This window comes from Sciurus vulgaris (genome assembly GCF_902686455.1).
Source record: "Sciurus vulgaris genome assembly, chromosome: 3".
Lineage (NCBI taxonomy): Eukaryota > Metazoa > Chordata > Mammalia > Rodentia > Sciuridae > Sciurus > Sciurus vulgaris.
The window spans coordinates 7,493,421-7,514,921 of NC_136463.1; the positions used below are offsets into that span (position 1 = coordinate 7,493,421).

The 21,501-nt window shown below is 57.0% G+C and overlaps 1 protein-coding gene across 1 annotated transcript in view; it reads left to right on the forward strand.

Annotated features, from left to right (window-relative positions):
- Positions 1–21,501, forward strand: part of SDK2 (sidekick cell adhesion molecule 2) — a 262,214-nt gene that overhangs the window by 131,395 nt on the left and 109,318 nt on the right. Inside the window, exons 3-4 of the mRNA XM_079133200.1 lie at positions 3,621–3,727; positions 14,706–14,853. Of these exons, the coding sequence (XP_078989326.1) occupies positions 3,621–3,727; positions 14,706–14,853 (255 nt within the window). The remainder of the gene's footprint in view (positions 1–3,620; positions 3,728–14,705; positions 14,854–21,501) is intronic.

The following is a 21,501-nucleotide window of genomic DNA, read 5'->3' on the forward strand; positions in this document are numbered from 1 at the left end:
AGAGGGAGGAGGCGGGGGAGGAGCCGGAGAGGGGCTGCTGGGCTGCTCTCCCTCTGCCCAGCTGGGCCTCCAGCAAAGAGGGGCAGAGAGAAGTCTCCAGGGCGGGACAGACCAGAAGCCCGTTGGCCTTCCTCGTGGCTCCAGCTTCCACCTGGAGTAACGGACCCAGAACCTTCCCCAGAAATGGACTTCTATTAAAGTTTAAATTCTGGCTCGCATCACCAACATCAGCAAACAAATCCAGATCCAACGAGTCCCTGGTGCCCGTTTTATAATGTATACTTAAATTATGTGCACGATGTGCATTTTTTGAATTTTATTTTTAAAATAAAAGCAATATATGTGTATGATAAAGAAAACTCTAATGGCACAGGAAGACATAAAATCAAAAAGTAGAAGCATCCTTCCCTCCCCATCCTGGATACCTCTCCCAAAAGGGAGATAACACATTCTGGAGCATCCATCTCAAAATAAAAAAACTCTATGCAGATACCAGCATGTGCATGTGATTATACGTGTGCATTTGCACACATGTATCTGTATACACACACATGAATATAGGTACTATTTTAATTTACCAATATCATACCATACCAAATTATATTATGTCATCACAGTGTTCTTTGGCCTTGTGGGGAAGCTAACAAACTTAAATTAGTTTTATGGGATGAATTGGCGTGACCCCAAGCATTAAACTAAGGAGTCGGTAGCCTGTGTCTCTAAGTAGCAGTTCATAAGGACACATTATTATTCTTGTTCCCAGCCGTCAGCCATGACATTGCTTAGCCTCTGGTGACCTCACATTCCTATTAACTCCTCCCTGCCCTTTCTGCTATGACTTCTTCTGCATACTTTGTGTCTTAGAGAACTTCCACCTCATCCCACACAGGTGTTCATTCTTCCTGGGGCTGAAGCATCATTTATTGATCCAATCCCACTTTGATGGACATTCAGGTCACTTCCTATTTCCCTTTGTTTATCTCTGTGATTCCAAGCACACCACAGTGAACATCCTTGTGTATATTTTTTGTCACATCGTTGGCAAGTGTGTCTAAAAGTCCAGCTCCCTGAGTCAAGGAACTTGTGATGGATTGTGACCCTAAGGCTGGACCAGTCTGCAGCGCCACCAGCAGACCTGACCATATGCCTTCCCCGCCCCCTGCTCCCGCCAGCGCGGAGGCTGCCATACCTGAAACTCACTGGCAGTCTGACATGGAAACGTCTTGTTTTGATTTTAATTTCTCTCATTATGACAGAGGCCGAGCATCTTCTCAGGAGTTTATTGGCTATTTCTATCTATTTTCCTTCCCCTGGTGCTTCTTCACGATATCTGAGTTCATTTCTAAAAAGAGAGCCCTTCCAGCCTCTCTCCTTCTGTCACCCCTCGCCGGTCATCCTGTCACTTTAGAGAAGAGTTCCCCAAAGCCACTGTCTCTCACTTGGGGAGGTGGAGCAGATGATAGGAGCAAGCACTTGGGGTCGGGGCTGAGGAGGGGAGGGAACAGATTTGCCAGTGCTTGGGCCCCTGTGGTCTCCCCATCATCTTGCTGTGCACAGTAGCGAGAGACAGAGAAGAGCTGCTGGCAGAAATGGGGGCTTGGGCAGCCAGAAGGTTCTGGATAACCCTGCAGAGCTCAAGCAGACTCGGCACACGCCCAGCTGTGAGTCAGGCAGGCGCAGTCCTGGATGGAAGATGAGGCCTTTGGGATGTGATCTCAACGCTGACCTGACTCACAGCCAAGCTTGGAGTCAGGGAGGCTCCGTGGGACCCTGGCCCAGCCTCTTCCTGCGTGTGAGAGGAGGGGTCAATGCCAAGACGAGTCTGCACCTCCATATCCCCCACTAAAGTGGGACTGCTACTGAAAGTATTCCCTGGGGCCAGGGGAGAGGAAATCAAGGCCCCTCCGTGCTGACCCGCGGCTGTCTGCAGCCCTACATCAAATGAGACTCGTGAGGCTGGTGCAGTGGGCTCTGCACAAAATTCAAGTTTAAAAATCTGTTAAAATTGAGATTCAGCTTCTTTTTTGCTTCTCAGACGTGTCCTTTTAAAATAAAATGCTGACCATTTCTATTTATTTTTTTCTCTCTCCCCAGCACTTTTGAATATTATTCCTCCTTTTTTTTTTTTTTTTTTTAAGTGTTTATTGCTTGCTTCTGTTTGCTTTCTGGTTGGTTGATTTTAATGATCTTGGCAAAGTAGAAAGTTGACAGTCTTATGTCGAGCCCTGTATTTTTAAGCATTACGGGTTCGTGATATCCAGTCGTCTGGGAACTGCCTTGTGAAATGAAGGAATGCATGAAGAGTACTTAACGGTGCCTCTGGAGCAGAGAGGGTGCTCAGAAAGGGGTTCTGTGGTGCCATACCTGGAAAGGTGACCATGTGGCGATGGGGATGATGACCGGAGGGTGCTGTTGGTAGTGCTGGTGGGGAACGTGGTGACGACATCTGTGGTGATGAGGAGGGGGACGGTGGTGGTGAGGGTGGTGACGGTGACAAGCATGAGGGTGGTGACGGTAATGATGGCGGCAACGGTGATGATGGTGAACGTGGTAATGACATCTGTGGGGGGGGATGGTGGTGGTGATGATTGTGGGTGCCCGTGGTGATAGTAATGGCGGCAGTGGTGGCGATGCTGATCGTGGTGCTGGTGAGAAGCCTTTCCCTGGACTCACGCATCACAGACCTGGAAACTCTTGAAAATGGGCTGCTCCCTTCCAGGCTTGGCATAACCCTCGCAGCAGTGAGCTCGTCCACCAAGGCAGCTGAGCAAGCCAAGGACACCCAAGGACTGGGACAAGATATGCTAGACCCAAATCCTTATTCCTCTGAGGGTCCTGCTAGACCCTTGCTCAGAAGTGGGAAAGGTGATCAGCCAGGCCCTGGTCCCCAGGTTCCTCCACGCCCATTCTCACTCTCGGAAGCTCATCTCCCCCGCCCCCAACCTCCACGCCTCTTGCCAGGTGAACACACCAAATTCCTGCTCACCAGCCCCCACGGCCGCCCATCCCAATGCCAGACTCCGCAGTTCCTTGAGTGACCTGTGTCCCAGGAGGTGTCTACCAAAGGTCTGGCTTGGAGCCATGCCTCCTGACCAAGAGCCCACACCTACCGAATGCAGCCTGTCTGGCCCAGAGGCTCCTCCCTCCCCTCCACCAAGCCACAGCGGAACTGCCTGTAATCTCAAAGGACTGACGCAGAACATTTGGTGAAACATGTGAATTTCCCTGCCTCTGTCACCTCCATCCATTCCAATTAATATTTACAGCACAGTCCTGTGCCTGGCCCCAAACCAAATGCCACCGCCTTTCTGCATCACGTGAGTCACAGGCAGGGGAAGACTGGCCTCCAGAGAACTGAGGTGGCCATAGGAGGCCAGGCCATAGGTAGGGTCAAGGACTCAGGCCAGTTCCTCCCAACCCTGGGGAAGTGCAGGCTGTGGCCTGCAGAGCCAGGCAAAGCTGGGGGCCTGTGACCCTACTGATCAGAACCTTTCCGTGATCCCATGGCAGAGCCCAAGAGTCAAGAGCTCCCTGGAGCTCTTCATCCAGAAGGGGGTGACCCTGTGTCCTCTGCCCCTTCCGCCGCCTGACTCACTCACTCACCTCCCGTCTCTCCCTAGGTACATGATCACCAGCCTGGACCGCACCCATGCTGGCTTCTACCGCTGCATCGTGCGTAACCGGATGGGGGCCCTGCTGCAGCGCCAAACGGAAGTCCAGGTGGCCTGTGAGTACGGGGACGGGGTGGGGGCGGAAGAGGGTCTGCAGGGCCCACACCTACCGGACGCACTCCAGCCAGAGCCAAGCCCAGGGTGGCCTTCCACACCTGCTGCAGGCGGGGTGGCCTCCCACTGTCTGGGCTGGTCCCCTCTTTCTCCGTTGGCAGAAGAAGCTCAGACAGGGTGGGAGCCCCCAGGATGCATCAGTGTCCCGCGTGCATCCGCTGGCTCTGTGACCCTGTGGACATGGCCAGACAGTCGCCAGCTCTCTGGTGTTCCTTCCGGAAGAGCACAGCATCTTCCGTGCTCTGTACAGAGGAGCAGCCAATTTGTTTCTTAAAAGAGGGCCTCGTGGCCATTTCTGAGGGTCTCCTCCAGGGAACTCCTCCCTCAAGGGGCAGGGGCGCTTCAGAGTGGCCACCCTGAACCTCAAGGCTGGGACACTCTTCCTGGTAGTCTGCCTGGGGAACCCCAGGACCTTGCCTTCCCATCTTCCTGCCCACTCAGCCCTGGGCAATCACAGCATAAGGAGCCCCTCACCATGCTCTCCCCAGACCTGCACCCTTCCTGGACACCCCTGCAGGCTGGAGATGAGCCACAGCACAGGCTGTTCCAGCCTGGTCTTCCAGGGACAGGCCCGAGGCTGCACCGGGCATGGGTGTGGGAATCCTTAGTGAGCCCTGAAATGTAAATGAAGAAAGTACCACGTCTCCTCCAGAGCCCCCAGGGGCAGCCCCTGAGTTAACACCGGCAAGAGCTTGCTAGGCAGAGAGAAGCAGAAGAGAGATCTAAAAGAAAATCCGAAGTGAGGCAGAGTGCTTATGATTATGGAAAACAGCCCTAATCAAAAGTGGAGGACGCCCCTGTAAATCTGCCGCCACGCAGCTCAGCCTCTGCCCAGAGGGGGCAAAGCCTGGGGCACAGGCTGGAGGCCTCCCTGGGGCTTTGTCTAGCACGTTCGGGAGGCTGGAGGCAGGAGCTGCATCTCACTGGCAGGCGTGTGCTCTCTAGCAGGCGTGCCGGTGTATGTGCACGAGTGCATACACATATGCTGCAGCGAGTCTGCCTTTAAACGTGTGTGTGCAAGTGTGTGCACATGGGTGTGTGTGCAAGCGTGCCCACACATTGCATGTATGTGTGTGCAAACATGTGCGTGTGCATGTGTCTGTGCAGCATGTGCTTACAAGTGTGCATGCGCACGCATCTGTGTGGCTCTGCATGTCTGGTTGACCTGCTCTTTACTCAGGTGTGTGCAGGAGAGGACACGCGTGTGTGTGTACACACATGTGCACACGTGCAGTCGATAGCACCATCCAGGACGCCATTCAGTGCAGGCCGTGGGGTGGAGGTCAGGGGGGGCTGCTCGAAGCCCTTCTTCAAAGGAGGCAGCAGGAAGTTTCTGGAATTGAGAGCCCTGAGATGAGATGACAGTCTCCAGGGCTGGCTGTGCTAGAGACAGCCGGCCAGTGCCCATGTGTCTTTCCTTGGTTGTGAGGGGGTTCCAAGTGCGCGACGTTACCCACCCCGCTCACAGGCGCACAAGCCCAGGGTGATAGGTGCTCTCTCCAAACCAGGCCAGGCTGTGCATGGTCACTGCTCCCAGGTCACAGGGATCCTCCAACCCTTGAGCTGGGGAAGCAGGGGGACTAGACCCATCTGTAGGCCCAGCAGGCCAGGTGCACCTGCTGTGGGCAGAAAGACTTTGATAGGGACCTGAGGGGCATCTGGCCTTTCCTGGCTGCTGCAGAGGAGAGTTCAGATCACTCTGCCCTGCCCTCCAGGGACACTCAGCCTGGAAAGCAGGTGGAGGGGATTGTGCTGCCCAACACTCTCACCTTCTGCCCAGGTACAGACCCTGGCATGGGGTCACCCTGAGCTCCTCTCCCGCTTGTTGCAGTTTCCAGAGGTCCCCAACCCCTCTGCCTGTGCTGGCAGGGTTGACCCCAGGTGGGTGGCATGTGGGAGCCTGGGCACTTTAAAGCGGCTGAGATCCAGCTGACAGGCCGTGGGGCCAGCACTGCAGAAGGCAGTGTGGCCTAACAGGGAGCATGGGCTGGGCTCAGATCCCATTCACGTCCTGCCTTTACCCTTGGTTGCTTCGTGACCTCAGGAAGCAGCTGCACCTCTCCTGGCCTCGTGCCAGCTCCGACGGCTCCTCTGTAGAATGCATTCAGTCGTTCCTACCTCCTAGGCTCACCTGAAGATTCCTTGAGCTCGTACGTGCCAGAGCACCTAGGTAGTGCCTGCAGATAGTGCACCCTGAATCCCCGGGACTCGCTGCTGCAACTGATATTCAATCGCACCATCTGAAGAAAGAATAAAAGCAGACCACAGAATGCAGAGCCTCCAGCAAGAGCTGCTCGGGTCAAATTCAGAGACGGAGCTGGCGGCCTTCCCAGTGCCTCTGCCACCTCCCACAGTGGGACTTCTGCCCTGCCACTCTGCCCGCTCAAAGCTCCAGGTGTCTCCTAGACATGGCTGTGACCACGACTGTCACCATGTCCCCACCACTTCTACTGTGCTGCTGCTATTAAGATGTGCCATGTGGCACAGGCAGAGGGCCCCCTTGGAGGGTGAAAGCAGAGTGAAGGGAAGACTCAGGATGACCAGATCCCTGGCTGCCGCTCCCCTAGACCAGCCTGAGCACCTGCTGCAGCACCCGGCTCTGCAGGTCTCGAGGCCGTTTCCGCCATGACCGCCAATGTGGAAGCTCCTGCTTGCAGCCCTGTGGGCCCTGAAGCCTGAGATCTCCTGTCTGGCCCTGGAGAAAAGCCGTCAGCCCAGTAAGCTACAGGTTTTGCCCAGCTCTGATGACCATGGCGGGTCATCAAGGAAGTTGAAGGTTCCACTGTCCAAGGCTCCCCACCTAGGAATTCGGGGTGCAGGGAAGATGAGACCTGGCCAGAGCACCTCACTATAACTGCTCTCTGGGCAGTACACACCATTCCTTGGTGGTCAGCCTGGCCTGCAGAGAAGTCCCTATTCCTGTTTTGTGGTGTGGAAACCAAGGCTCAGCAGGTGATGTCTCAAGTACCAGAACCAGGATTTGAACCCATGATTGCTCAACTGCAAAACAGCCCCACTCTGCTGCCTGAGCATAAGAAGAGAAGAATCAGTGTGGGGTGAAGGAGACAAGGGCACTACGGGGTCAAGTTCAGATGGAATCCCAGAGACTCTTGGGCTCTAGTGTCCCACAAAGAGATGCCATTCCCCACCAGGGGTGCATGCAGGCTGGTCCTCGCTGGGGTGGTCACCTGTCAGGTGATTTTCACTGCTGTCTGCATGGGCTCTTTGGTGTGCCAGTCATGGCCCTTCTGTCCTGATAATAATCAGGCCAATAGGCCACTCAGTGAGGATGGGCTCAGAAAGTATGCATCCTAGCTCCAGCCTAGGACCTGACCCACTTAGGACCCTGGGTACACCTCTTCCTCTCCAGGCCTCCGTTTCCCCTCCCTAAGATCCATGTTGGCTCTGATGTTAGTAAGGCCAAGGTGACCATCAGGGCCAGGACCACGGGGCCCAACACAGAAGGCCAGAGCCAGCCCTGTGCAGGAACCTCCAGAATAATCCTTGCTCTGGCATTATTGGGTAAATGTCCTTCTTCAACACATTCCCAAGACAGGTCTGAGAGCTTGGAAGGTATGTCCCACGGGCCACATGTCAAGATGGGAAACTGAGGCCCGGAGAGTTGAGAGGATAGCCCAAGGCCCCCTAACCAGTATTTCTGCCTTCTATCTTCTTCCTAGTAGGGCATAGGCATGAACCAGCCTTGAGCTCTGGTTCTTACAAGCTGTGTGACCTTGGGCAAGTTACTTAACTTCTCTGTAGCTTCCTATCCTGGTGTATAGAAGGGAATGCTGCCGTGAAGGCCTGCCCGCCTGGGCAGCTGCAGGGATCAGTGGATCAGTGCTTCCCAGCCTGGATGGAGGTGCGGGAGAGCAGACTTCCTTCTCTACCAGAAGTGAGCCAGGGAGGGTGACCAGGAACAACCTTACCACCTGTGTCACTCTGTCTACCCAGCAGGGACATCCCAGCCACCCCTCCATTTGGCAAGGCTGGGACTGGGGGAGGCAGGACAGGCACCCAGGAGCCCAACTCAAGGAGGCTGTCCCAAGATGACCTGACCCCGAGAGTGGACGCCCAGCTCACCCTGCCCTTCCTTATCCTGGGGCTCTTGCAGGCCCCCATGTCTGTCTGTCCATCCACGCATCATCTTGCTCAGATGCCCGTGCAAGCATGGGCGGGTGGGGCTGCTTCTCCTGGACCCCTGGCTCTGGCCTCCTTGGCTGCATCCGCCTCCTAGGGCGGGAAGGTTCTGTCTGGAGCTCCAAGCAGCGGCTCCCCTGGTGGCTGCTGCCCTTTGCGCCCCTTCCAGGGACCATCAGACCCCACGCCCAGCTCACTCCTTCCCAGAGAGGGCCTATGAATTGGGTTCTAATGAGAAATTAATAAGGCAGCTGTGCTAACAACTAATGATAATGGCAAAGTCGTTAAAAAAAGATTCTTTACGTGTTTTTAATTACAGCAATTAAGGGGAAGTCAATAAAACATCTCTCCCCCCAGCCCCCTTCTTGTCCCCACGCAGAGTCTTTTCTTTGTATTTTTAAAGTCACCATAAATTTCTGGCATTCGGCATGTGGGATGAATGGCCCGGAGGGTTGGGAGAGCCCTCTGGAGCAGACAGGCTCCCCTGAGCCAGCGGTCAGTCTCGTGCAGGTCCTCGGGCACCCTGGCCCCCCTCCCAGGCTGGGCCAGCAGGAACTGCTCCCCAGCACCCAGCCCAGCCACACGCGCAGGCCAAGGCCCACGGTGCTGGCAGCCGCCCTCCAAGACGGGCCTTTGGGGTCCAAGCCTCAGTCACGTGGGCTGGGGTCGGGCCTGCAATGCCTCTGGGGGCTTCTCCTCCATCCGGGCATGAACGTGGCCTGCAGCAGGGGGGCCAAGCAGCTCAGGACAACGCTGAGCCCGTGTACTCCGAGTGTCCATTTTACTGAGGGCTTTAAGTCCCTCGTGAACCACTGTCCTTGCCATGCAGTGCCCCCTAGGCTGATCCAGACACTGAGGTCACAATAAGGGACAAACCAGACTCCCTTCCCTGCCCTTCAGGAATGTAGCCCGGGGGGACGCAAGCTAGAAGTGGACCTGTAATATCTAACATGGGGCACGGGGAAGGCAGATGAGGTATTGTGAGAATGAAGTCAGCGGGGAGGGACAGAGGATGGCAGGGACCTTGACTGGTAGGTGCGGAGCTGGGTCACCCTGAGGAGGTGGCTTTGAGCAGAGTCTCCAGGAAGCTGGTGGGGGTGCGGAGGTCATCCTGGCCAGGCAACAGCAGGTGCAGAGGCGCTCGGTGGACTTGCCAGACTGGGCCAGGGTGACTGGGGCAGAGTGAGGGCACCTTAGAGTGGCAGGCGGTGCTGGGAAGCAGGCCACGGGGACAGACGAGGGTTCTAAGCCAGGGTTTGGAGAGGCTCGGTGGGCTCTGGTTGGAGGGACAGCACGGTTTTCCTGGCAGGCACATAGACTCACAGGAACACCATTCCACCCCCACCAGATCGGCAACACCCGCGGGGTCCAGCCCGGCTCTGTGCTGGCAGAAACCCGGGGCACTGATGGTGGGCGTGGAAATTGGCACAACCCGGGAAACAGTTGGGCATTATTAGTAAAATAACCGTGTGCGTGCCCTGCACCCCCGCCCGGCACGTCCCCTCACATGCTGGAGGGGCTGTGCTTGGCGGGACGGGGCACATTGGGGGAGGCTGCGGGGGCAGCGGCAGCACCTACCCTGTGGCCCACACGCTCCCCACAACCTGCAAGTGACCAAATTAAGGACAAGGACTCAGGGTCAGCACCTCAAAATCAGGTTGCTGTAAAAAGCAAATCACAGGAGGCCACCCGGAGGTAATCCCAGGTAGAGGGGTTTCAAAGCAGCTAAATGGGCCGTGGACTGCTTGAGGGTGCGCTGGGGCGTGACAGGAGTATCCCCCACCCCCGGGGCCTGCTGTCCAGGAGAGACACCAGCCCTGCAGGGGGGGCCGGACAGGTGTTGAGCTGGGTGCTGGGTGCACAGGCGTTGATCTCATTCTTTAAGCTACACATGAAATGACATTCACTTCTGTATGCATGACATAGCTCATGATTTAAGAATAAATAAAAGCAGTGACTATGTTCTGAAGCGGAACACACACTTTACTGAACCTGTTAAACTGTAACAAAGACATCAAGGATACGTCTTAGGCCACGTCCAGCTGCACCCGGGCCCACACTGCTCTGCTCCTGGGGAGGTTGGTTGGCAAGGATGCCTCAGCCCTGGAGCATGAGCAGGCCCATGCTGCGGGGGGCATGGGGTCGAGCCCTGTCTGCTTCCTCCTGGACCCTGGAGCCCAGCCGCGGACCCCCGCTTCCTCTAGCCTACCCTCCTGCTGTCTGGCCAGACGGGCTCCCTGAAGCCACCTCTCCCTTGCTGGGTGGCAGACCAGGTTCCCAGTGCCCACGGGTGCCGTTGCCCGCCCAGCAGGGGCTCTCTGAGTGGAAGCCCACTTGACAGGGTGGAATGGGGAGAATGGGAGGACACGGGGGTCCGGGGTCGCAGCAAGGTGGGCAGACGGTGGATGGAGATGTGGAGGAGGAGGAGGGTCACCAGCAGAAATGGGGGCACGGCCCTCAGCGCCCTCCTTCCTCCAGCTGTCCCTCCCCGCGTGTGTGCGCTCCCGCCCACCACCCATCCCTCCACACAACTACGCACGGCCAGCCGTGCTCACGTGCAAACATCCACACAGGGCAACACCGTCCACCACACACTGCAGAACAGCACCCACCTCTCACCCACACGGAGTGCACACCTGCACCGTCCGTCCACCACCCACACGAATGCACACGCACCATCCCTCCCAACACACGCACACTCACACACGCACTCCTGACACGCTTCTACGCAGGCACCCACCCCGCCACACGCATCACGCAGCATCCGCTCACCGGCACACACAGACACACACGCATCGACAACCCCCTGCCCACCATCTGAGCATGTGTGTGTGGGGGGGGTGTGTGTGTGTGTAGGCAAGTCCAGCCGTGCAGCCTACCAGCCCTCCATCTGTCCATTCAAACGTCCATCCAGGGACTGAACAACCCCATCCCTGGCCCTGCTGGCCTGGCTTTTCCTCTGACCACCCCTTCTCTCCACCTCCTGGCCTTCAGCCACCCCCCCATAACTTCACCCAGCTGCACCTGCTCCTCAGTTATGTCTCAGCCTGAAGGAAGCCTCATCCGCCTCCCAGGCCAGCCACCAAGCTCCCGGAGGACAGGGACCAGGGCTTTCTTCAGCACCTAGCACAGGGCCTGCCTGGCCCGCAGTGGGGGCTCCATAAAGAGCTGATGAACCACGGCGTTGGGTGAGTTTAGATAGGACCTACTGTGCGCAGAGCATGGGCCTGTTGTCTGGGAGGAGTCTGTTGCCTCCCCATCGCAGCCTCCCTCTGGCAGAATTTCAGGGCAGGGTATGAGTCGCGGAAGAGGCAACTTGGCCAGAAGGCCGGGCTCTGCCCAGCTCTCACTGCTGAACGCGGGAAGAATCGCTCTGTCTCCATCAGCCTTCATCTCCCCACCGACCAAATGGAGCTAATAAAACTCAAGCAAGGAGAAAGAAACACTCTTGCCCCCAAATTGCTTTAAATTGTCTAAATATATCTTCGGAGTTCTGTGAAAAGTTTTTTAAATGGATAAAATTATCGTCGGAACTGAAACCCGTGTGATTTATTGATGTAATAATTTATAGACAGAGCCAAGTAATAGAAATTAATAAACAACTAAAAATGTCCATGTATTAAAATTGAGCTTGTCATGTTATCGGGAGGATTAAATGAGATAATGCATGTGAAGCCTCCTACCTAGCAGAACCCCGCACAGCCTAAGTGCCTGGCAACTCTGCTTTTTATTTCTATTTGGTCAGCTTGGGGTGATCTTTGTTGAGGAGGTGATGTTGAAACTAGATGAAAAATGTGTAGGATTCCAAAATTTTAGTACTGGAAATATGGGATACAGTTTTTAAGACTTTTGTATTCATCCAGTTTCTATGACTGTGTAATCAATTACCCAGGACATAATGGTATAGGGCAATCATTTGTTAAGCTCACAGATTCTGTGATTATGAAGTTTGGATGGGCCACAGGGGCCAGCCAGCCTAGCTCTGCTGTATGTGGTTGGAGGTTTTGGTGGAAGTCTTGAAGCCACAGGCTGAAGTCACCACCTGAGGGCTCGCCTGTTCCTTCAGATGTCTGGTATTGAGCTGGCTGTATCTGGAACCTCTATCCCTCCTCATGTGGGTCATTCCCATATCCACTTGGCTTAGCTTGAGCTTCCTCACAACATGGTGGCTGGTTCCTAGGCACAGAGTCTGGTGAGTGACAGCCAGATAGAAGCTGTATTCCTTGGATGACCTAACCGTGAGAGTCACACAGCATGGTTTCCAGCACGTTCTATCGGTGGAATAGTCACAGCCTCCCGAGATTCAAGGGGAGGGCACATTGGCCCTCCCTCCCAGGTGGAGGAATGTCAATCACATCGTAAGACGGGCGTTGGGAAGGGTGATAGTACTGATGCAACTGTCTTTGGAAAGCCACGGCCAGGCACTTACACCTTATCCCACATGACCCCCCCCCCCCCCCCCGTGCAACCCCGGAAGAGGCACTCTTCTTAAATTTCGATTGTACAGAAGAAATTAAGGCTCAGCAAGGTTGAAGTTTTTGCCCAGCATCAATCATAGTTTTAGGTATCAGAGCTAGGATTCGAACTCAGTGTCTAGTCTCCAAAGCCACTGCGAACCACTGACGTACTGCCTGCCAAATTTAGAACAAGGACGCCGACAACAGATTTTGTTTTTTGAAACAGCAAATCACCCATCATGATGTAGATCCATGATACCTTGGTGAGCCCTGGTGGCCTTCCAGGCAGGTGCCCAGCAAGTCAATAGAGGCTCTTTGGTGGGCAGTGGGTGTGTGTAATTCAAGGATGCAGGACAGGGTGGACGTTCAGGAAAGCAAGGTCGTTTGAGGTCCCATGAGGGAGGGACCTTGAATCCAAGCAAGGGGATCAACTTCCCTGAACCGGTGAGGGGATACCAAAGGCACAAGCAGGTCAACCCCATGGCCAGACACTTCTTCAGGAACTATGTGGGAGTCCCCCCAAGCTGGGAAGCCAGCACTCAGAGCAAGGGGGCTCACTCGATGGCAGGGCCTATGGGGACCTGGGACCTTGGTACCTGAGAGCGATGTCCCAGAGGAAGAACTGGGACCTCATAGGGAACAGGAAACACCTCTGTTGTCAGGAAGGGAAGCACCATCAAAGACTTCAAGTGTCCGAGCGCAGGCGACTGGCCCAGGGCGGTGGCAGTGGGAACAATGGATAGAACGAGTAGCACCAAAAGAGGCACTTGGCCCGGAGGAGGTGGGGCCTCCTGCAGAAATGCCCTGCAGACCTTGGGAACTGTGCCTTGGAGCTGGGGGAGCCCAGCTGGAGCAGAGGCCGTGAGAGTCGTCTGTAGACTGGTTAGGGTCAAAAACAACCGTGACTTGTCCTGGGCCGTAGAGAAATACCCATGCCTGGGGCCCATCAGCCACAGATTCTCACCTCTGGGAACAGAGGAAGCAGCAGCCAGGGTGTGAGAGGAGTTGAGGAATAACAGCCACCTGGTAAGAGAAGCCCAGGTGGCTTAGGACATGCAGCCCACTGGGTACAGAGGGGACCACTGGGCAATAGGGAGACCAAGGCCCATAAGCCCATGGTCTGAACCCTTATGTGCACAGGCCTGCTGCCCTGGCCAGCCCAGGCTCTGCCTCCATGTGGTGAGGGTTCAAGGGGGAGACTGGGGTCTGATGAGGGGGTGCCCCAAGCACCATGCCCCCACTCCCCCGCATCTCTCACCAACAAAATTGGAAGCCTAGCGGGCGGGACTCCCGTGAGCACTCTTTAACTCTGCAGGTGTTCCTGACGACAGGCGCCTTCAGAAGACGCAGCGCCTCCTCTTGGTTGACATGGACGCTCTTCACGGCGTCCTGCTAGGTGGTCGGTTCTGATCAGCAGGCCCCGGCGGCGGAGACTCTGCATGTCTAATGGGCGCCAGATTGATTTATTATTTATTTTCAAGGCTGGAGCAGAAACCCCAAGGCCTCTTCCCAAAGCCACCTCCATGCCGAGGCTGCAGCGGGCAGGCGGGGGGAACCAGAGGGTCTCCTGTCTGGCTCTCTGCTCCCTGCTCCCTCCCAGCTGCCAGAACATCAGGGGCCGGATAAATGTTCTCCTCCCTGTCTGCCAAGCAGGGAGGATGCTTTAAACAGAACATTCCGGAGTTTATATCCCACATACGAGCTGCCTCACTCACGGCACCCCCAGGGCCTGGGAGGGCATGCTCTCCACGGTGAGGCTGTTTATGAGGACCCAAGAGCCCGCCCTGCCCAACATGCCCACCCTTCCCTTTTCCCACGAGCACAGAAGCCTGGCCCTGAGGGCTGTCTGTGCCACACACAGAGAAGCTCTGCCAAGCCCAAAGCAGCAGGGCAGGAGGAAGCAGCCTGAATCCAGAGTTCTAGGTCCAAGTGCAAAGCCTGGCTCTGTCCCTTCCTGGCTATGTGACCTTGGACAAGTTAATTAACCTTTCTGAGCCCATTTGAGCAGGGGTTTTTTTATTGTAAAATATGTGAAATAATGATCAACTCTCAGAGTTGCTGGATAAATCAATTCAAGGATATATGGATATAAGTGGATATAAAACCCAGACACATAAAGCAGAGCACATCCCACTGGTGAATCAGAGTCTGGGGCAGTGGGCAGACCTGAGGTGCTCCGGGCATGGCATCCCCTTCCGGGTGGTCATCCCATCCGGGGTGGTCATCCCACTAGCCCACATCATCCTATTGCTACCACCACCTCGCACGGGCTGTCCCTGAGCAGACCTCAGCCCTGATCCCGGCGTCCCCTCTCCCCCTGCAGACATGGGCAGCTTTGAGGAGGGCGAGAAGCACCAGAGTGTCTCCCACGGAGAAGCCGCCGTCATCCGCGCCCCGCGCATCGCCAGCTTCCCCCGGCCGCAGGTGACCTGGTTCCGCGATGGCCGCAAGATCCCACCCAGCAGCCGCATGTGAGGCCCCACTCTGGGGGAAGCAGGGGAGAAGCCATCCCTGGAGGAGGGGGCTCGGGGTCAGATAGACGCTGGCTCTTCTGGGATGCGACCAGCCTGGGCACCTCCCTGCATGGCCCCGCGAGTTTGGTTTGTGCGGAGTTTTCTTGGGACACACGTGCCAGGACTTGGGGCTCCCTGGGAGTCCCAGGGTGTGCCTCCGCTCTCGGCTGGAGGACAATTCTGCCTCTCAGAGGACTTAAAACACCCAAGCAGGCAGCAGGAGGCGCATCGCCATGGCAACAGGCCAGCACGGCGGGGTGATGGGCGCAGGCGTCTCCGCTGCGCGGGTGTGGCTGGTGTCCGCTGGGCTGCCAGGGCGTGTCTGTTTGGGCTGCAAGAGGTTGACGTGGCCAGGGAGGCCGGGCGGGGAGGGCAGACACGCGGCTTTCTGAGTTCACGAGGACCCTCCGCCGCCCCTGGCTGGGGGCAGGAGGCACCCCTCAGTCCCACAGAAGGCAGGAGGCAAAGCAGGCCTCCAGGAGATCCCCTGGACTTTCCTTTCTGGGACACCAGCTCTCCCCACTCCCAGAAAGCCCAGCTGCTGCCCATTTGCTCAGGCTGCCAACCAGACTGGACAGAGCCCGTCCTGGTCTCTGTAGCAAGTGGAGAAGTTGGTGGACAGCTCTTGTCTTTGGGGAACACAGGACCCGCGGTGGAAGCACAGGAGCAATAACACAGTACTGTCATAGCGACAGTAGTGACCGTCATCTGTCCAGGGAGCCGTGTGCACTCACACATCCGCGCTCCCCGGGGGCTTCTGTGCTCCAGGAGGTAGCAGGCATTCTCCGTCTTGTTCTCTTTCCTACCCCCAGAGCACAGGTTCCAAAAACACCTGCTGAGTGCAGGATCCCACCACAACCTGTGAAGTGGCTGGCTTTGCCCCGCCGGACCGGCCACAGCCAGTGACCCAGAGCTTCCAGGGTCACCACTTTGCCAAAGCTCACGTAGAGCCAGGGTCGCTGATCCCTCCCTTTCTTGAAACGTAGGGGCAAACAGGCCCAGACTCGTGCACACACCTGGCCTTGGAGAGCTCGTCCGGCACAGTGGCCCTCAACCTGGCCATGGAACTCTCCTGGAAGCTCTGAAATTGCCTGTCTGCAGGTTCCATCCTAAGGCACTCGGATCTAACTGAAATGGTGTGCAGTTGGGACATAGGAATTTTAAAAACTCCCTAGGTGATTCTAATGCCCAGTTGAGGTCAAGAACCCCTCCCAGTATGTAGCAGCAATCTACAGCCACAGTAATGCTCTGTAACAAAACATCCCAGCAGCTAAAACAATGAGCATGAGCACTTACTAAATTTTTCTTAGGCATCAACAGGTTGGTGGTAGAGGCTGGGCTTGCAGGGGTACTTCTGCCTGGGGTTGCTGGCCACTCACTAACCTCGAAGGGCCTCGTGTGAATGACAGGTGGCCGCTCTGCTCCAGGTGTTATCCTCCTGCCCGCTGGCCCCAGCACGTTGTCTTGGCAGTGGTAGAGGAGCAGGAGAGGAAGCAGAAACATAGGTCTTTAAGTCTCCACTAATGTCCCAAAACAAGGACAAGGCAGAACTCAGAGGCACATGTGGCCATAGGTCGCTGAGAGAACTGTAGAGTCACAAGGCTCAGAGCAAGGTAGAGAATGGAGCAGCAGCCTGGGTCCCAGGTAGACTGACAGCGAGAGTCAGAGCCCATGCCTCAGAATTAAGTTTCAGTGAAGCCAGCAGAACATTCTCCCTGAGCAAGGCGGCTGGGGGTAGGCTGTAGATGGGGGACTCTAGGGCACAGGCACAGGAGAGAGAGAGAGGTATCCGGTGCCATGCTCACTCCCTCGCTGAGGTTATCTCATGTGCCCAGGTGCACCAAGACATCCTGCAAGCAATCAATTGGTTGTGTCTGTCCAGAACACAGGGTGGAAGAGGATTCTGAGGCCCCACCCAGGCTCGTGGGAAAGAGCATGGTGGTCGATTAGCCATGTCTGCCCTGGCTGCGGCGGGGGCACGTTGCTTTATCTACCCCACTCCCATCCTCCCTTTCCTAACACCTTCCGGCCTCCTTTTCCCATTCCAGGCCTCTGTCCTTACCCACTTCTCATTCCCAGCACCCTCTGGCACCAGGACAGAGTCTCTCTGGCCTGCACGTGCACACACACATACACACTCACACATGCACACACACACACACACAATCACACACACACACACGCTCACACACACACTCACACACACACATACACACTCACACGCACCCCACCCCGCCCAGTCTGACCAGATGCATGCCAGAATGCTGGGGTGCTTCTGTCTTGGCAGTTGCCACACGTTAACGTTCATCACTGAACAGAAAGGGCCCCTGGAAGCCGTTCCTTGGTGTCCGTGGCGCAGAGCTCCGTGTCAGTGAGCACTGTCAGTCAGAGGGACGGGCAGGGCATGGAGGAGCTGCTGTCCAGACAGGCTGCCCTCACAGTCCGCCTGGGCAGGACGGGGATTAGCACCCCGCTCCAGGCCCCGAGCTCCGTTGACAACGGGACAAGACTCCCAATAGAGATGCCTGCTGGGGGCTTTGGGCACCTCCTTGGGGGGTTTGCTTTATTCTTAATTAAATTATGGATTGGACCCCTTGCAACTAAGAGGAAGGGGCTGGCAGAGGAACAGCAGGCAGGATGTGGGGGGCCCCTGGAGGAGTGGGAGAGGCCCAGGGAATGCTAAGAGGGGCGTGACTAAAAGCCCCTGTCTGAAAGGGAGAGTCCAGTGCCCCCGAAGACCAGCCCCCAGGGGTCCTTTGGCACGAGTACGTCTGGGGCCCGGCAGACAGGACACCCTCCAGGAACCACAGCAGCAGGCACACAGGGACTGAGCACACGCCATCCCATGACGTCTGCCTGCAGTCCTCCACAGAGGAGCCCAGGGACCCTCCTTGCCCGCTGCTGGGTCAGGCAGCAAGTCAGAAGGCCTGTCTGCCTCCTGTCCCACTCTGTGTTCAGAACGGAACCAGGCTCCGCAGGTGGGCCCCAGCCTGGGTGCCCGTGAAGGTGAGGCCAGCTGCAGTAACAGAGATCCCAGTCATGGTGACCTGACACCCACCAGCAGGAAGTCCTGCCCCAGTGAGGGACAGGAAGGGTCCTCCTTCACAGTGGCCAGAGCCCAGGCTGCTGGGGGGTCTCCATCCTCAACACAGGCCCTCAACCACCCTGCTACCACAGCGGGAGAGGGTGGCCCCGGGGGAGCAGGGGGCTCTCGGGTCCATGCCTAGAGCATGCTTGCCCCTTCCTGCCTCCCTCCAGCAGAGCCACCCTGCCCCATCTGGGCGGGAAGCTGTACAGGGGCCCCTGGCTTCCGGCAGCTGTGGTGCTGTCTAGAAGGGAAGCCCGGCACTGAGGTGGACAGCTGGCCCCCTCTGCCAACTCGCCGCGCTCCACCTGGGCCAGGCTCTCTCAATGTGCCCACCTGCTCTCTGTTGCCAGGGTCACCGCAGGCTGGTGAGTTATAAAGGGAAGAGGCTTATTTGGGCTCAGGATTCTAGAGGTAAGAGGGAGGGGCACATCTGGTGGGAGACCTTGCTGGCAGGGACTGAGGTGGTTCAGGGAGGGACACAGCAAGAGACAGGGAGTACACCTGTGTGTGCGCCTTCTGGTCTCCTCCTCAGAAAGCCACCAGGACTCAATCCTGTCTCCTCCCCCTCACCCCAAAGGCCCCACCTCTGAACGCCGTACTTGGATTAAGTTTCTGTCTTCTTAAGATCTCACAGTGAGGGTGGAACTTCACCCCATGAGTCTTGGAGGACACATACCACAGATGTCCACCTTCAGGGCCAGTCACCCTCTCTCAAGGGGCTTGAGGGTACTGCCAGCAGCCTCCTGGGCCTCCACCACCAGCTGTCAGGAGCACCACCATGGTGGTGCCAACCAAGCCTTGTCCAGATGGTCTCAGAGTCACCCCAGGTTGAGATCCACTGACCTAGAAAGATCAACCATAATGCACAAAATCTAATTAAAGGAGAGGACGGGGGCAGGGGGCTACCTGGTGAGAGAAGAAATTGGAGGTGAGGCCTCCTTCTCTGGAAGCCAGGGGCTCAGGAACCAGGCAGCAGGCCCACTGGGGACTTCCTTAGGTCTCCCTTAGTGGCCAGGGCTGTGGGTGTGGCTGGGGAAGCTGGGGTCTTGAAGCTGGACTGTGCCAGGTGAGGATCCGGGGGCAGCAGGCAGTGGTCTGCTGGGCTGTCTTGGGCCACCTGGGGAATACACAGAAGCAGAGATGGGGCTCAGCATCCCCTGGCTCGGGCTGGAAAGCACCCTAGCAAGGATTTGCTTCCAGCTCTGTAGGGAAGGGGACGAGGCCCATGGGGGTGAGCACGCGCCTCAGAGGCTGGGGTGCACAGCCCAGCCTCCCTTCCCCCAACCTCAGCCACCACACACGCTGCTCCAATGACAAGGGTCCCTGTGAGAGATTTGCAGGTGGGAGACAGCCACCTTCCCCATCCTGTGTCGTCACCTTCAAAATATGTTGGACTGGCTCTGTTCCCACGTGTCACCCCATTAGCTGGAGCTAAATCTCCGGAATAAAAAAGAAAAGTGACATTGTTAAGGTCCCTAGGGCCCAGGGGTGGGAGGGCTCACCTCCCCATTGCCCGGAGTTCCTGGACTGGTGTGAGTCTCAGCAAGTGAAGCCCCAACACCAGGAGTAGGGACCCCACACGCCGCAGCTGGGAGAGAGCGGGGCCAGAGACGCAGCCATGGGGATGTTTATTTGAGAGCCTGTTTAAAACTCTGTAACATTCACCTAATGGGAAAATTTGAAAAGAATTCAACTGGATTTGTCCTTGTTAAACTAACATTAAGGATGTTTAACAGCTGTCTCGGGCACATCACATTACAATCCGGAGATAGACTTGGCAAACTAATGGGCTTGTTTGTCATCGGGAGAGAGGGCGAAGGGAGCTGGGCAGAGCCGGCTGGGCGACACTGCCCGCACCACTGCATGTGCACAGGAGAGGCCCTGGCTGCCTCCCTGCCTGGAGACCCGGCCTGCCGAGGGTCTGTGTAATGGGAGCCCAGCAGAGGCACCCATCAGCGGGCGACCGCCCATCTCCATACCCGCAGCCCAAGAGTGTTCGCAAGCTGTGGGGAGGGGAAACTGATCCCTGGGGAGGGGGCTATGGGGAACGGGACCCCAGAAGTCTATGTTCGGGTGACCTGTCACCTTGAGTCAACCTAGGCAAATTTAGAATTAGGGTTAAGGAGTCTAGGCTCCTCAGGAGACTGAGGCAGGAGGATTGTTCGAGGCCAGCCTCAGCAACTTAGAGAGACACTGTCTCTAAATAAAAAACAGAAGGGCTGGGAATGTGGCTCGCTGGTGGAAGACCCCTGGGTTCAATTCCTACTACCAAAAAAAAGGGGGGGGTTAGGGTTAAGGCACTGATCCTGGAACCCTCTAATTATTAGTGCTGCTCATTACACAGCAGTCACTCAGTCATTCTGCAAACATCACTAAGGTGTCCAGGGCTTGTGCTGCTGCAGAGATACCTCTCAAAGCCATCAAGGACAAAATCCCACTGGCACTCGTGGAAAAGGCCCTGGGCCCGCCTTGGGGTCAGATAGGGAATGCCTCATGCGGCCAGTCTTGAACTCCAGGCCTGACCTTGGGATCCTCTGCAAACGCACGGTGTCTGGGGTCTGGGCAGCAGGTGGCTGGGGAGGTGGGCTGCAGGGGGAGGCAGGGAGGCCTTCCTCCCTCCTCTTCCCAGCTGGGGAAGGGACAGTACAGTGGGGCCGGCCACTTCAGGTCCCTGCTCCCACTCCCTGGAGACTCAAGAGCCCTCGGGCCCCTGTCAAAGCAATCCTTTCCTCTTCCCAGAGCCATCACGCTGGAGAACACCCTTGTCATCCTGTCGACGGTGGCTCCTGACGCGGGCCGCTACTACGTGCAGGCTGTTAATGACAAGAACGGCGATAACAAGACGAGCCAGCCCATCACTCTCGCCGTGGAGAGTAAGTGAGCACAGGGCCTGGGACCGGCTCCGAGCGGGTCATTAAATCTTGGGAACTGTGCTCCAGAGGGTCATTGGGAAGATGGAATGGCAGCAGGGCGTCTGGGGACGGCGCGGAGGGACCCTCCCGGGGTGGAAGCGTGTGTGGGGGCGGGGTGAGTACCAGAGAGACGGCGGCAGCTCGGTTCTAGAAGCCTGAGACCCTGCATCAGGAGGGGGATGCTTAGTGTGGCATTAGCGGGTCCCCAGAGGCTGGGGAGGTGGGGACAGGGTGAGAGAGGGTGAGCACGCGTGGCTTACAGCCACCCAGGCTCAGGTGCTGCCAGAGGGAGCACCCGGAGGTCGGAAGCTCGTTTGGAAAGAAATGCACCAGCTGCCTCTGCTCAGCTGGCAGGAGAGCGGCTCCCGCTCAGAGCCAGGCCCCGCCCCCCGCAGGCTCCCCCAGGCTCCCGCCAACACACGCGCCAGGAGGCACTTGAAGCGGGACTCCTCGGTGCCCTTTGGCAAAGAGATACATGTCCAGCAGAGACCGCAGCCAGGTGACTGGCCTGGTTCTCCCCTGCCACACCGTGCCCTCCCTCCAGGCTCCATCCCAGGTGGAGAAGCAGGGGCCGGTGGCTAGGGTGGCAGCCCAGGCTGGGAATCA